General features: G+C 38.5%; 1 protein-coding gene across 1 annotated transcript in view; it reads left to right on the top strand.

Moving 5' to 3' along the window:
* The window catches only part of SAMSN1 (SAM domain, SH3 domain and nuclear localization signals 1), a 205,982-nt gene that overhangs the window by 100,525 nt on the left and 88,908 nt on the right, over positions 1-16,549 (top strand). Inside the window, exon 6 of the mRNA XM_007100004.4 lies at positions 2,410-2,489. Coding sequence (XP_007100066.3) covers positions 2,410-2,489 — 80 coding nt within the window. The remainder of the gene's footprint in view (positions 1-2,409; positions 2,490-16,549) is intronic.

Here is a 16,549-nt window from a genome sequence, read left to right as displayed (position 1 = left end):
GTCTTGGGAGTGAACATCACAAGAGACCCAGGTAGAAGCTGCCAGCCTTCTTCTGACCCAGACTTAGAGGTCACAAAACATCACTTCCACTGCACTCTCCTGTGACAAGCAAATCACTATGGCCAGTTCAATTCAATAGAAGGAGAATTAAACTCCATTTCTTGGTGGAGGAGTGCTAAGGTCACATTGCAGACGAACATGTGCTACGGGAGATATTGCTGTGGCTGTCTTTGGAAAATATAACCTACATATTGCCTAATTCAACTATTGCCTTTGTTGCTGCTTCGGACCAAATTGCTCCTATCTTTATAAATGTTTTTGGTAGGGTAACATTTGGGAGATTAGAAATAAAGGAAATGCATAAGACTACAAAACAAAGAGTTAATCTTCATAAAATGCCATTTTCCTGGTGTCCCTTTCTTCGTCCAAAACCCTCATAAGTCTCCCATTTTTTAAGCAGAGGCCACAAATGGGTAGTTTTAGAAGTAAATTTATTTTGAGAAAAAGCTTGTTTAGGCCATACAGTATTTTAAAAATCAAGAAATTTTACCTCAGAATTCATATATTTATACTCTATTGAAAAACATGAGGGACATTGCCAATCCTGGGTCCAAAGTCTGAGGTGATTTCTGTTGAGAGAGCTGAGAACAATGGCTGCCTGTTAGCAACGGTGGACCTTCACCTCACCACAGATCTCCCAATGTCTCCTTGACAAAATTCACTTCATTGAGTGAAATTACTTATTTGCCTTCTATAGATGTTTATACTTGCAGCATTGGTCTCGTGGGTTATGTCCACATTCCCCCATCTGGCACTCAAGGTCCGTTGCCCTTTGGCCTTACACACCCATCCAGGCTCACCTCCTCTTGTGCAATATCCAGAACTGCCCTCTGACGTGACCAATCTCAATTTCTACATTTAATTGAACATGTTGCACTTATTCCACACTATAGGCTAGTGTTCACAGCGCTGCTGCTGTATCTGTAACTTTTCCTTTTCTTCTGTCTTTCCAAACAATCTCCATTCTTCAAGCTTCCATTGAGGCCCTACATCTTCTGGGAGTACTCTGGGTCCTAGGGCTCTCTTCCCACCGTAGTGTCTGAATCACTCATTTTACTGCCTTGCACTGTTATGTAAGTGATATAAAGGCATTGTTCACATCCCTCACTCTGTGGCTTCCAGATTCAAGAGTACAGGAGTCTACTTCACTGGTGTTTTCCTGAGCCCAAAACAGTAATTATAGAGGGAGCTCTCCAAAATTCAGGTTAGAGGGATCAAAAATAGAGATGAAAAGGAATATAGGAACAGAGGAAAGAATTTTTTTTTCTAAGTACAGAAACTAAAAAAAAAAAGGTGTAAAAACTCTGTTTCTGTCATTCTGACCGTGTGATGGCAGATCTTTCTTCAAAGAGCCAGATCACAAAACCAGCTGATTTTAAAATTTCAGTATTTTCTGGAGCCCTGTAGTGTGGTGACTCTGATGTGAAATATTAACTAGGTGGTGTAAATAATTCTGAGACTGAGCTGTGAATTTAATCTATCTTTTAACCATAGCTGTAATGGGGATTGGGGGATAAACCTGCTCCTATTTTTCACTATGCGTGGAAGGTAGGCCTTGCCTCTTCCTTCCTCCCCCTCAGAATACAAGAATGAGGAATAGTGGAAACTTGAAGTAGTAGTAGTAGTGACTGGAAGTAAAAGGGAGTGAAGGTGAAAGAAAAAGTCATTGGCCTGGAGGCTAGGTGATTTCTGTGGGTCTCAGTATCCTCATCTGTAAACTACGGGGCTTGGATTAAGTGATCCATGAAGTCCTGTCTTCTTTTAGCACAATGTGTATGTCAGATTTATATAAATGGAGCCCCTTTTACAGGGCCTGAAAGGGAAATGCTGCTATCTTTTGAAAAGGTTTCATTTAGCTGCAAGCAAATGGATGACACACTCCAAAGCTTTTACCAAAGCAGGCAGAGAACAATTTCAACATAAATAATTCATGTTGAGAAGACATAAGCTAATGAAGCTCGAAATGCCAGGGATGGAAAGCTCGGTTTAACAGAAACAAGTGAGGTGATAACATTACCTCATAGCATTTTGGAGTTAGAAGTGGTTTAGTAGCTCAGATGCTACTCTTTTATAAGTGGGAAGGAAACTGAGTCCCAGAGAAGTTCCATGGCTTACTCAAGGACACAGCTGGTCAGAGGCATTCTTTGTCGTTTTTTTGCTAAATTTCTATTTTACTTTGATTGGTTTCTTATAAGAAAAGTGTATCTTTAAGAAAATAAACATTCATGGTCTAGTCAATATAATGCCTTAATAGACTAAAGAAAAATATTTAGGTATTCGATTGCACTTAAACTTCTTAAATCTTGTAATTTCTGATAATCTCTGTGTAACGCTTACCTCTTTTCATAGATCTAAATGAAGATGATTTTCTTTTGAGTAATAATAGACATACTCTTCAAGGAAAAAAACTACAAGGCATTTCTTATCAGGTAACGTGAATAATCAACATTTACATGGTGTTTTGTGAAAATCATCTCGTTATTGATGTGTACGTAGTGTACAATACTTAGCCTTGTAGCTATTTTGTATTTAGTTACTGCAGGCTGTTTTGTAATTCATATGCTTATGTCTCTGTGAATTGGAATATAAATGAAAAAATTAAATGATGATGAGTTAATAAACCATTTTGATTATGCAAAACATCATGCTCTATAGCCTTTTGATAAGTAACTCTGAACTTGGTAAATTAATATACTGGGATTGACTCTGACAAGACCTGTGCTAAGTGTTTAGAACTATCTGTCAATCTTCCGTGAGGGGCATGTCTCTCATGTTTTATGCTTGATATAAAAACATATACTGTGATTTCTGACATATCCCTTTAAAACTTGCATTAATTAGCCCAGGAGTTCAAGCAATTAAGAATGTCTGAACCTTGGCCCTCCCTAATAATAACATAGCATTAATTAACAGCCAAATAATTGCTATTCATCCTGTCACAAAAAATCATATATGAGTCAATAGGGCCAGCTCAGTCATCATACTGATTTTTGATATTTTTCTGACAGCCATAGGGTTCTCTTTAATCATTCTGATGGTTTTATTAGAAAATTTAGAACTGACCTTCCTCAGCACAGTAGATTGATCAATAGGCAGAGGGTATGTAGCATATGAATTATGAGGGGTTGATTTGGTGAGGAAAGGGAACTCAAATTCCTAAATCCAGCCTGATTGCTGGGGCTGTCGGAGGTCCTCTGATGAATTAGACAATGGACCATAACTTTTGATCAAGCACAGTTTCTGCTGGCTGCTCTGATGCCGCCAGGGTTACGGAACTGTGCTCCCGAGAGGGCTGCTTCACCAGCTTGCACTTTGCCGGGAAGTCTGTCAACCAATGGGTTCTCCTGCAGTGCACGGTTGAGAGCTCTGAAAACAGACAGAGCTCTGCTAGAGTCTTAGTTTGGCCCTCGTAGCTATATGACCTTGGGCAATTTACTTAATCTCTTGATGCCTCAGTTTTCATCATCTGTAAAATCAATCTATAAAGAACCTATATCTCATGGTTGTCAGGATTAAGTGAAATACTTCATTAAAGCACTTAGCCTCGTGGCTGGCATTTAAGAGATGTTTTTAAAAATTTAGTTGTTGTTATAGAGCCTCCTCTCTTCTCTTTCCCCTTCCTCCTCCTCTACGCTTTGCAAGAATTTAATGACCCTTTCACGAGCACAGCTGGCAGATTATCTCTGAAACATGCAGTCTCATCCTCCCAAATTTAGATGAGCCTAAGTGAAACACTGTCTGATAGCAAGGAAAAAATAGCAACTGGTTTATAGTAAGAGCTCCCCTGACATGTTTTGTGCCCAGAGGAATTCTTCTTTAGGTCTTTAGTAGAAAAATAGAACTATCTCTTAGAAATAAGAAAATGATGTAGACCATTCTTAGACTAAAGGGTTAAAGGTAAATCTTTAACACCAAACTTTCTGTACATTTTAATTGGCTAAGAAATGATTCTTCTAGAATGGTAACCATTCAAATGCGCGATGTAGTTTATCACTAAAGATTAGTTGAAGGAATTCATACCCAGTGACAGACAGGCAGGAGCTATTTAATCTAGAAATCTTCATTTGAGAGTTGGGAGGTGGTCTTATCTATCTTTAATATCCCTCTTCTTATTCAAACTAGGCATTCAATTGAGCTTAGTTAATTAAGAAACACTTTTTCTGTATGACAGAATACTTCAGTGTAACAGAGTATTATTAAATATTAAGCAGCGCTATGAAAATTATTAATATATTAACTCCTTGTGACCGAGGAAAAGAAAAGTAGAAGCAGTTTACCCTTTGAAAGATGGAGAGAGAGGGAACCATTCTCTGGTGTGAAGGGGAAACTGGCCTTTTGGTGGAATCCATAAGAATGGACTTCAGCACAGACTGTGGCCTCTCATGTAAGCAAATGACTTACCAGAGCATTGTTTCTCCCAGTGTGGCCTGAGGACCCTTTATATCAGAATAACTTAGGGTATTTGTTAAAAATGCAGATTTCTGGGCCACACCCCAGTCCAACTGAATTATCATGTCTGGGGTCCAGGAATCAGTATTTTTATGTGAGTTTTCAGAGGAGGCTCAGTACATGAACCATGAGACTCTGGGAACCAGATAGTTGATGAGAACTTGTCTGCAGACTTGATGTCTCACGTATTTTCACTTTACAAGCCCCAACTTGGTTCAGGTCTGGTCTGGGAAGACAAGAGCCTCCTAGAAAAACCAAAGTTGAGAGTAGTTCCATATTTCAGGAATGATATGCATTCATTACACAACTTTTTAGAACTATATAAAAGTAGAAAAGATCAAAATACTGAATAATATCTTAAAAGGGTGAATATTTTCATATCACTGGCCATTTTACTGAATATTATTAACATGGGATAAAGCTCATAAGATGTAAAACATATTATAGTTATTATTACCCTAGGACCATGCCTACAAAATATATTTTGGACAATACAAACATTCAGAATAAAAGATTTAAACAAGAATTGAATTTCCAGCCAGAAAACACTCAACCAGACATGTTTCCTTCATGTTCTCAAACTGAGAAGAAGATCTCAGATGTAAAAGAAAGTACAAGGAACCAAGTGGCAGGAGTGGGGGAAGATATTTATGGAATGCTTTCTCCGATACTGACTTACTCCGTGAATATTTTTGTCTACTTGGCCTGGGATTAGTTTGTTGGAGGACCAGGCTTGCAAGAGAAGTGCTCAAGGGGAGAGTTTGAAGCAAAGCCAGCTGCCTGGTACTGTGATCATTATAACGACCATAAAGAACATCTTGGGGCAACTTGACTCCCAGCCTTGATTTTTGTATCCTTGTTCTTGTTCTTTTCCGGCAGCATTCAGTTGATGGCTCAAACCTTTTGTAGCATATTGAAAAGGGTATAAAATATGCAGTAATATGGACTTTGGGCTAATATATTTTCAAAAATGTTTCATGCCTCATTTCTCACGTAAATTCTTTGGTTGCATTCAGCCTTCAGAGCACCATTCATATTCATGATATAGAAGAGGGATAACATTTATTACTTTCAGTGCTAGTGGTATTCAGCACTGTCAAGTACCCACAGCCAGGAATGCACCAAAACATTTTCTCCCTGAGCAACTTCCGTGGAAAAAGTGTTGCTGAATGAATGAATTTTTTAAATATTAAAATAAATATTTATATTTATACACAGTATATTTATAAAATATATAAATATATTTATATATTTTATGATATATTTACATGTAAATATATATAATAAAATATATTTTATTATATATATTTACATGTAAATATATTTTTATAAAAATATATGGGGCTTCCCTGGTGGCGCAGTGGTTGAGATTCCGCCTGCCAATGCAGGGGACACGGGTTCGCGCCCCAGTCCGGGAGGATCCCACATGCCGCGGAGCGGCTGGGCCCGTGAGCCACAGCCACTGAGCCTGTGCGTCCGGAGCCTGTGCTCCACAATGGGAGAGGCCACAACAGTGAGAGAGGCCCGTGTACCACAAAACAAACAAACAAACAAACAAAAATATATATATGTGGGTTCGCGCCCCAGTCCGGGAGGATCCCACATGCCGCGGAGCGGCTGGGCCCGTGAGCCACAGCCACTGAGCCTGTGCGTCCGGAGCCTGTGCTCCACAATGGGAGAGGCCACAACAGTGAGAGAGGCCCGTGTACCACAAAACAAACAAACAAACAAACAAAAATATATATATATGTATATTCCCCCAAACCTTAGGTTCCCTAAGGTTAGAGTGTTAGATCACTCCATACACTTTCAATCAATTTCTTTCTTGATGTTCTTTTCTATGGCAACTGTAAGGATAAGTATTTGAATTGTCAGCCTCCCCTGCAGTTAGGGGTGGTCATGAAACCCAATTCTGGCCAATGAGATGTAGTCAGAAATGCCTGGGGAGGGCTTTCTTTTTTGAAAAAAAAATAAAGCAAAGCTTCATGAGGAGAAAGCTTTGTCCTCTGCCCTTCTCCCTCCCTGGAGCTGGAACTTGATATCTGGTAAGTTAGCAGCTATCTTGCAACCCTCAGGGCAAAAGGCACGTGTTAAGGATGGTGAAGCAGGCAAATGCTTGGAGCTTTATTCATCATTGACATTCTTGAGTAACTGCATCAGCACTGGACCGCCTATGTCTGGACTTCTTATTGTGTGGAAATATAAGCCCCATACTTGTTTAAGCCACTATTGTTAGGTTTTCTGTTCCTCAAAGCTGAATGTATTCCTAACTGATATACTGTATTTTTAAAACGGTTACTTCTGCTAATGCTGAATCCTAATTGGTTTAAGATATTAGACCAAATTGTGCTCACAGAGTTGGATGACGTCTAGAATCAGCTCTGACTGTACAATCTAGACTAGCCTCCTTCAATTCTCAAGCAGTGTAATCAACATCTAGAGTTGGGAGTTAGTCATTTAGTCTGTAAGATGAAAATTAGATTAATAACAAAAAAAATCTATGGACTACATACAGATCGTTGGCTATATATATACTTAAAACTGTATCCAGTACAGCACAGCATTGTTGGGAAAGGTGTGTATATTAGATCAAAGCAGAATTGCTTTTTGGTGAGCTTAACTGAGGTCATGACTCCAAGTGACTAGGGAAGAGCTTTAAGGTTATGCTGTGATCCTCTTGTTAACAAGCAGCAGAGGCAGGTCCCTCATTAGGTTTCATCAGACAACTTTTCTGTGGTTCTAAGCAAAGTTGTGAACAAACCATAAGGCAGGAAAAAAAAAGAGGGCAAAATGACAGATTATTTAAATAGCTCCTGAAAGTGTCAACTAAAAAATAGTCTTTATGTGTGATGTGATCACTTAAAGATGAACTAATGATGTTGTGCATTGTTCTTATTTTCAAGTACTTTCTTCTCCATTATATAACTTTAGCTACTATATTATCTGTTGCTACATAACAATTTACCCCTAAATTTAAGGGCTTAAAACAGCAAACATTTATTATGCCACAGTTTCTGTAGTTAGGAGCTTGGCAGTGGTAAAGCTGGGTGATTCTATCTCAGGGTCTCTCATGAAGTTGTAATTAAAATGGCATCTGAAGGCTGCCAAAGCTGAAGGAACTGCTTCCAAACTCCCTCTCATGGCCGCAGCCAGGAGGCCTCAGCTCCTTCTGGGAGGAGCTTGAGTGTCCTCGCAGCATGGAATTTGGCTTCTCTCAGAGTGAGTTATCCAAGACACAGAGTAAGAAGGAAACCAAAATGCCTTCTAAGATCTAGTCTCAGAAGTCATATACTATCACTTCCAGCTTATTTTATTTGTTAAAGGCAAGTTATTAAATCCAGCTCATGCTAAGGGGAGGGGCCTTATGACCCATCTTTTGAAGAGAGCAGTATAAAACAATTTGTGGGTATAATTTCAAACCACCAGAGCTACCTAACAATATTTTGAGGCTGCAGGTGGAGGAGGATTCCTGCATCCCAAGACCAAGTTTATAACTCATTTCACAAACAGAGAGAAGTAGAACTCTATTTCGTAGCTAGCATAGAATGTAACCGCTTTTTTTTTTAAAACTATAAGACTTTAAAGAGTGGCTTTAATTGGGATTAAAAAAACATTGAATGTTATGTAATGTACATTTTTGTCTCTGGTGAAATGAAGTTGAAATCAGACTAGATCTTATTTCAGTATCCAAAGTTATACTCTATCTATCTATCTATATTCCCTTTTAAAGCGAGGAAAAGAGCTTAAGCAACCTTCATTTTAACTTTTAGTTTTTTCACAGAAAAGGAAATGGCTGGTAGTAACAAATGACTTTTATGAATGAGCTGTGTTATCTAGACAAGTTCTAATTCTAAATATCTGTGGGCATTTTCACCTCTTGATCATCTTAAAAGGTTGATAGGAATTATTTGGGTATTTTTCAGTATTATTCTCATTTTTCTTTAATTAATTAATTAATTAATTTTGGGCTGTGTTGGGTCTTCGTTGCTACATGCGGCTTTCTCTAGTTGCAGTCAGCGGGGGCCACTCTTCATTGCGGTGAGTGGGCGTCTCATTGTGGCGTCTCATTCTCTTATTGTGGAGCACTGCCTCTAGGCACGAGGGCTTCAGGAGTTGTGGCTCACGGGCTCTAGAGCACAGGCTCAGTAGCTGTGGCGCATGGGCTCAGCCGCTCCACGCATGTAGGATCTTCCCGGACCGGGGCTCGAACCCGTGTCACCTGCATTGGCAGGAGGATTCCTAACCACTGCGCCACCAGGGAAGTCCCAGTATTATTCTCATTTTTAAAAGAATTAGATAATTTTAAAAATGACCAGCAAACATATTCTGGTAGCTTAAACTGTGCCAAACTCGTTGATATCTTTAAAAGGGAACACAAGCCTGAAAATGTGGGCCTAATTCTTTAAAAATCCACATGCTACACTCAATGGCAAAATAAAATCCAATCACTCAGTACTAGTTTCCATCACTTCAGCTACTCTGTCAGTTTCTACATTTTGCCTCTTGGTTTTGGTCTAGAACTTGTGGGACTTCTGCCTAGCTTTGGTTACTATAAAGTAACCAAACTTGCTTTACCTTTATATGAGTCATAACTCTTGACTTTGGACTTGTTTAAACTCTCTGTGCCTCAATTTCCTTATGTGTAAAATGATGCTAAGAAAAACTTCTTATGATTGTTATAAATATTAAACGAAGCAGCATATGTATACTACCCCTAGAAGATATTCAATGAACATTTATGTCCTTTCCCTAAGCTCTTCTTAATCCCATTGTAAGACTTCCCCTCAGAATAAAAGTTGAAATTCATGTCTGTTTTCTATTATAAACTCCATCCCGTGCCTTTTGCTGCAGGCTTGTGGTGCCCTGGGTAGAAACTGTGTTTAATGCCAGGTACTTGGATTTTTCAAAAGAGTAGAAGCCGACAGTAAGGACCTTACATTGACAGGAACCAAACATAATAAAAATATCCTGTGCTACTGTTGCAGGAAGGGGGACCTCTTCCAGGGCCCAAGGGTGGGCTCTTGTCTAACACTCAGGAATGAATTGCCCGAGGAGACACACGTGCTGACAAAACAAGAGACTTTATTGGGAAGGGGCGCCCGGGCAGAGAACAGCAGGGTAAGGAACCCAGGAGAACTCTCTGCCACATGGCTTGCAGTCTCAGATTTTACGGTAATTGGGTTAGTTTACCGGTTGTCTCTGGCCAATCACTCTGACCCAGGGTCCTTCCTGGTGGCGTGAGCATCACTCAGCCAAGATGGATTCCAGTGAGAAGGATTCTGGAAAGTTGGTAGGACATATGGACTAGAGTCTCCTCTCTCCTTTTGACCTTTCCCGAATTCTTCCAGTTGGTGGTAGCTTGTTAGTTCCGCATTCCTTACCAGGACCTCCTGTTGTAAGATAACGCATGCAAGTGGTTACTATGGTGCCTGGCCAGGGCGGGCGGTTTCAGTCCCCTAACACTATGACGCCAGATATGACCCAACTCCAAATGTATATTTAGTTTGAGTTTAAACTCCATCAGAGTTTCAAAGAGGGATACCCATTATGTACCCAATGATGGAGGGAGAAGGAACAGACGGCTTCATAAACCATTTTTCTGACCCTAACTTTCTACCAAACTTCTTCTGGGCTTTGGACCATGTGTTGGGACTTGAGTAAGTGAGAGATGGGGAGTGAATTCACTATACATATAATGTATATATACTATATGTACATACATGCACATACGTATTCATCTTTGTATACATGTATGTAAAGATCAAGTTACCGATGAAACATTAATCAGTGTACTTTAGTAATGTGATCATTTTGGTTGAGGAAATGAATCCTTTCCCAGTTATTCTGGTATCTTTGTACAGTTTTGTTTTTGTTTTTAAGAATGTCAACATCTATCTTGTTTTCTTTTTTTAATATTAAAAAGGGTGACATTTGAATGTTGAAGTTCTTCTCACACTTAAAGACATATTAAGCCTACTGTATCATATTTAAGTGGTTTCTCCATCTCTTTCCCAATAATTTTAAGGCCATGAGCATTGTTTTCTATAGTTCTTTGTTACATTTGTTTTCAGCTGCCACATGGAAGTGTTTTTAGAGGACATAAAAAGACTTGTCCTTATTGAGAAAGTTCCTGACCCAAGAGAAGCATTTCCTTCAAAGAAGGATGAGTTTTTAGTGTACAAAAATTTTCCCTTCTGGGCTTCCCTGGTGGCGCAGTGGTTGAGACTCCGCCTACCGATGCAGGGGGCACGGGTTCGTGCCCCGGTCTGGGAAGATCCCGCATGCCGTGGAGCGGCTGGGCCTGTGAGCCATGGCCGCTGAGCCTGCGCGTCCGGAGCCTGTGCTCCGCAACGGGAGAGGCCGGCCACAACAGTGAGAGGCCTGCGAAAAACAAAAAAAAAAAAAAAAAAAAATTTTCCCTAAAATTTAGCAATTTCTCCTGAGACATGGAACATTTTTTAGTGTTATAAAGTATATCACCTTTGTGTGCCAACTCTCTCTTAAGACACTGAAATCCTCAGATCACGTCAACCACCTTCCTTTCCTTGTTGAGCTATTGCTAAACAGAGGTTCAGGGAAAGGACATGTTTTAGCAGGTATGGAAACATTTCCAGGACACTCATGTACAGCAGCAAGTCTTGTAGTATTATGGGCTTGAATAGACTGTAAATCCTCTTTGCAGTTCTTTTTCCAGATTGGCTTTTGGGAACACTATAAGCTAAATTATACAACTCTATTTGATTATTATTTCCCAAGATGTAATGTAAATTTGCAGAGTCTGTGGCAAATAACCATCTCTAACAAATCATTTTCTTTATGTAGGTACACATATGATAGTTTCAAGATCTCTCCATTTACGGCCCGCTCTTCCCAAAGATAATTAACATGTTAACATCTAAGTTTCTATAGTTTTCTTCTCAACAGTACTTTTTTGTCAAAGGAATGATAGCTATGCTAGGTAGGAAGAGGTGATGGAAAGGTACTATTTAAATATTACTTCTATTCCCTGAAAAATTACTGTACCCTACCTTTGCTGTTTCCCATGCCTTCTGAGTTTTTAATGACTAGTTAAAACATCAAAGAGCTGTGGGGGAAAAAAACAACTGAATCTCAATGAATACTAGAAGGACTTCCCCGATGAAAATAAGGCTATGCGTTTGGGAAGACTAAGAGATAACTAAATTAGAACAGAATCAAAAGAACTGGATCGAAAGACCTGGAGCTACCACTGACTGTGTTCTTAGGCTGTGAAATTCATATTTCTGTGCCTCAGTTTTCTCACCGTTAAGGTGTTGGACTACATGAACACAAAGGCTTTCTCAAATGCTAATAATCTGTGATGAATAGTAGCTCATTCCCACTTTTTCCTTGATACTCTTCTGAGGTCCAAGAGTTTATATAAGGTAGCAAAAGGGATACATACATAATGTAATGCCCCTAAACTTATTTGAGCAGCAACGCATTCCTATGATCCAACTCCTCATTTTGGAGACACATAGGGAAGTGAAGCGGCTTGCTCAAGTGCACATGGCTAGTCACAAAGCAGAGCATCACAACAGAGCAGTCACTTATCTGCAGTCCAAGGCCGGTTCTATTAAACCAGGCTTTCCTGACACTTTTCATTTATTTATTGTGTATGTTAAATTATAACTCCTAGATACAAGGGTTGTATTTTTTCTATGTAATTTACTATACCCATAGCCCCTTATAGTGCCAGGAATCCAACAGGTGCTTAATAAAAATCAATTAACTTGTATACTGCCTCTTCAATTTCTTATCATTCACATTTTTTGGTCAGCTAGAGAGTGTACTCCCCCAAAAGAAATGTGCTTATGAACTGTTCCAGAAACTTCTTCAAAATTTCAAAGCAGAGGATACTACCTGGAAGTAGGAAAGATATTGCTTCTGCAGCCTTTCCCCTTAAACCAACACAACCTCATTTGCATCTCTGACTTGTGTAATCCTGGCAGCTTCCAGCTGGCTTGGCAGTGTCTCCACGTTAAAAGATAGACCACAACCTACGGGTCAATGAGCAAAGAGCAGTCGTGGCTCCTCATACAAAAATGGGGAGAGATGGCTGTGAACTTGTAACTTCCTTGCGTCTTGGAAAATAGAGCCTAGGTGACACATTATTCCAAGACCAGAATTATGCACCCCAAAATCTGCTTGAGAGGAAGGAGAAGGAGCCAGAAATCTGTGTTAGAACTTGAGTGGGTGATTTGTATTTATTTAGTGGGATAAGCCTGTTACATAAAGGGCTTTATTAGACATGCTAAATTACATTGCTTAGCTGTTTGAATGCCTGCTAATCCTCTAGGCAAATGCATTTCCTTTCCCCACCTTACTTGGTGCAGTCTTTCCTGTGAATAACCGTCACATTTTATTTGTATTTCTCATATGACACACATTCACCTTTTCCTTCCAGATGTATTTTTGACCAACAGTTCAGTTCCCATATATTGATTGAGCATGTTAGAGACCAGGGCTGAGATGCGCCAAACAGCTCTGGAACCCCAAAGAGCTCACCTTTCAGTGGAGGGGACGGACACAGAAACTTAGGTGACTGTTTTTTAAAATCACTCATATTAAGCAATGAGCATCACAAGGCAGACAAAATGTCTTATTCTCTTTTGCGTCTCCCAGAGGTTAGGTGCTCAGTAAATACGTGTTGAATGAATAAGTAAATATCTTATAAGGCTTCTAGGAGAATATATTCTATTTCATTAATTAGTGTATGCACCTGCCTATTCATTCAATGACTTTTTTATTGTGCCCAACCCTATTGTAAGTGCTGATACAGTCTTCATTTCATTTCAATTTCTATCACAAAAACAATACATTTTGTAATTATAATTATGTAAGTATATTTAACATCAACATGGCAATTCTTCCACCAGCTATTTCTTCAATCAATATTTCTTTTGTGTAAATGAATTATTGTCAAATTGTCTTTTTAGCTAGTTGTAGTTCCAAAGAAAGCAGTAAAAGAACCTCTGAGATGAAACTTGTTTGCATTGATTGATTCTCGTTCATAATCCTCTTGGTTTTATGACTGTCCATTGAGTTACTAAATGTTAATTGATCATTGTGACCTTAGAAATTATCTTTTTAGAGTATGTTTTAGGTCATAAATAGAGAGTAATCACTTTCACGTAAAAGAGAATGGAGATACAGTTTTGGCAGAAATAGATTTGATTAAAACAAACCTATATTCTTAATACATTTTTTAAATTATAGAATTTCTCCCAATTATAGAAGTAATATGTCTTCATTGTAGAAAACTTGGAAAATGCCAAGTATATAAAGAAGAAAGAAGGCACTTAGAGCAGTGTTTATACTTTTTATACAAATTTGCATTCTGATTTTCCACTTAACAGTGTATTGTGCGCATTAAAAAAATCATTTCTAAAGCCCTAAGAATTGGCAAAATTTGAGTAAATAAGTGAAGAGTCATAAGACTACGAGGTTCAGAGACATTGTCAATGCAAAATACATGAAACTACTTGAAGTTTCACTTCAGGGTGTTCACTACAGCTTCCTTTTAAAATAAACCAAGATAATAACTTTTTAAAAACCTCTATTTCCTCTGTTGAAGAAATTATGTGATATAGATGTCAGGTGATCTGGTTTTTTCTATTTGAATACTTGCTAAAGAGATCACTAGAGAGGAAAATTTTTCTAAATCAGAAATTAAGAACAAAAAAAGAACAAAGGGAAATTATTTTACTTCATTCAAGGTCTATTATGTTACTTTCTAACTTCCTTTTCATTAGTAGAGTAAAGAGATCACAGTTCATTCAGTTAGATGATTTGGATTTACTTAGTCTCCATAAGCCTAAGTTTCTCCTGTGTAAAAGGAAGGGGATAAAATTGGAAGAGATTTAAATTCCCTGGTAGTGAAATACATATATGAAAGAGAACACATGTATAAATATATGTGATATTAAATATTCTTATGTATTATATATAAATACATATATAAAAGAAGATATATATTATATATTATATATATATATGAAGATAGGCCTATAACTCTATATACCTGATACTTATCCTCTATATTGGAGAACCATATTTAACTTATAAGTCAAAACCCTGAGCTTGGTTGGTCTTAATTTGACCATCAAAACCAGATAACTAGTAACTAGGTAATTAGTTGGTTCCTAAAAATCTTGTGAGAAAGAATATTGGATTAAAAGTCAGAATACTTGGGCTTCCCTGGTGGCGCAGTGGTTGGGAGTCCGCCTGCCGATGCAGGGGATGCGGGTTCGTGCCCCGGTCCGGGAAGATCCCACATAACGTGGAGCGGCTGGGCCCGTGAGCCATGGCCGCTGAGCCTGCGCGTCCGGAGCCTGTGCTCCGCAACGGGAGAGGCCACAACAGTGAGAGGCCCGCATAACTGAGAAAGAAAAAAAAAATAAAAGTCAGAATACTTGATTCTCATCCTAGCTCTGTTATTAATGAATTGTCTTTCCCTGGATAAGCCACTTATCTTCTCTGAGTTTTCTCTTTTTTTAAATAGGGTGGTAGACTAGAAGTCCAGTAATTTCCATCCTGGCTCATAAAATATGATTGTAGGACTAATCCAGTTCAATAATTCATTGGTGCTATTTTCTAAAAATTGTTCTATCATCCTAATAGTCAAGCAAAGTGTCAGAAAATGAGGTGTATTTAATCTAACACTTGTAACAAAATTTTTACATTATTTAAGGAATGTGAGCCAAGTGAACTAAAAGATATGCACATTTATATATAAAAAATATAATATATACATATTAAAATATATGTATGAAAATATTTAATTTATATTCACATACATATAATTACCATTTTGATGAAGGAAAACAATAAGTAAGCAAAATACAATAATCTTTAAATTTCCTCTCATTTCTCAATTCCTAATCCTGTTTTTTGCATCATTACATTTTGAAGAAATAGATAGATTTTACCAAATCAAGTCCTCATCCATTTATTCATTCATTCATTTCATATTATTATTTTAACTAATTCATATGGAGTACTAACTGTCAACAATGTTACAGATACTAAGGATACTGCATGATACCTATATAGAAGGGTATGGTTCCTACCTTCCTTCAGTTTAGTGCCTATTGGAGAAGAAAGACATTTAACCAACGATGACACAAAAATGTAAATCTGAAATTGCAGTGAAAGACAAGACCGTAAAAGAATGCAGACCTAATTTGGACTTGGGAGTCAGGAATGATCTGCCTGAAAAAAATGACATTAGGCTGAGGCTCCAGGGGTGAGTAGGAAGGAATTAACCAGGTCAAGAGAATGAGAATAAGCACACCAGGCTGACGGAGAAGCATATACAAAAACCCTGAGAAACGAGAGTTACAGAGATTAGGAAACCAGAGGGCTGTACCTTGTGAGCCAGTGGGGACCCTAGAGAAGTGGGCCTTATAGACCCAGTTAAGTTTTGGATTTTATTAAAAGAATACTTGGGATTTCTGCAGTAATTTAAGAGATAGTAATATCACCAGATTTACATCTTTCAAAGAGAACTCTAACCTTATATTACAAATCAACTAAAGGAGTACAAAAACTAAAAGAAAACCAATTGGGCACTTGGCAATAGTTTCAATGAAAGAAAATTAAACTAGGGTGATAACAATGGAAATGGTAAAAAAGAAACAGCTTCAAGACACATATTGGAGAATAGACCAAACTCGGTAATGGGATAAATATAAGTAAACAAAAGAGAGGTAAATGGCAAAGGTGATGATATGCAGGAGGGTGGATGAAGATGGCATTCAGTGAGTTGAAGAAGACCAGATGAGAAACATGTTTGGGGGGGGGCGGCTAGAGGTCACTCTTGATCAGGCTTATAAATCATTTTAAATAGACAGTTGGAGAGGTGAGTCTGAAGCTCTGAAGAAAGCCTTAGAGAAATAAATTGGGAATCATCAGCATATAAGTGGTATTAAAAGCTGTGTGCGTGGGGCTTCCCTGGTGGCGCAGTGGTTGAGAGTCCACCTGCCGATGCAGGGGACGCGGGCTCGTGCCCCGGTCCGGG

The sequence above is a fragment of the Physeter macrocephalus genome, chromosome 1, assembly GCF_002837175.3.
Source record: "Physeter macrocephalus isolate SW-GA chromosome 1, ASM283717v5, whole genome shotgun sequence".
In the NCBI taxonomy this organism is placed as follows: domain Eukaryota; kingdom Metazoa; phylum Chordata; class Mammalia; order Artiodactyla; family Physeteridae; genus Physeter; species Physeter macrocephalus.
Note: the sequence above shows the minus strand (reverse complement) of the source record. Positions and strands in the feature narration are given on the sequence as shown.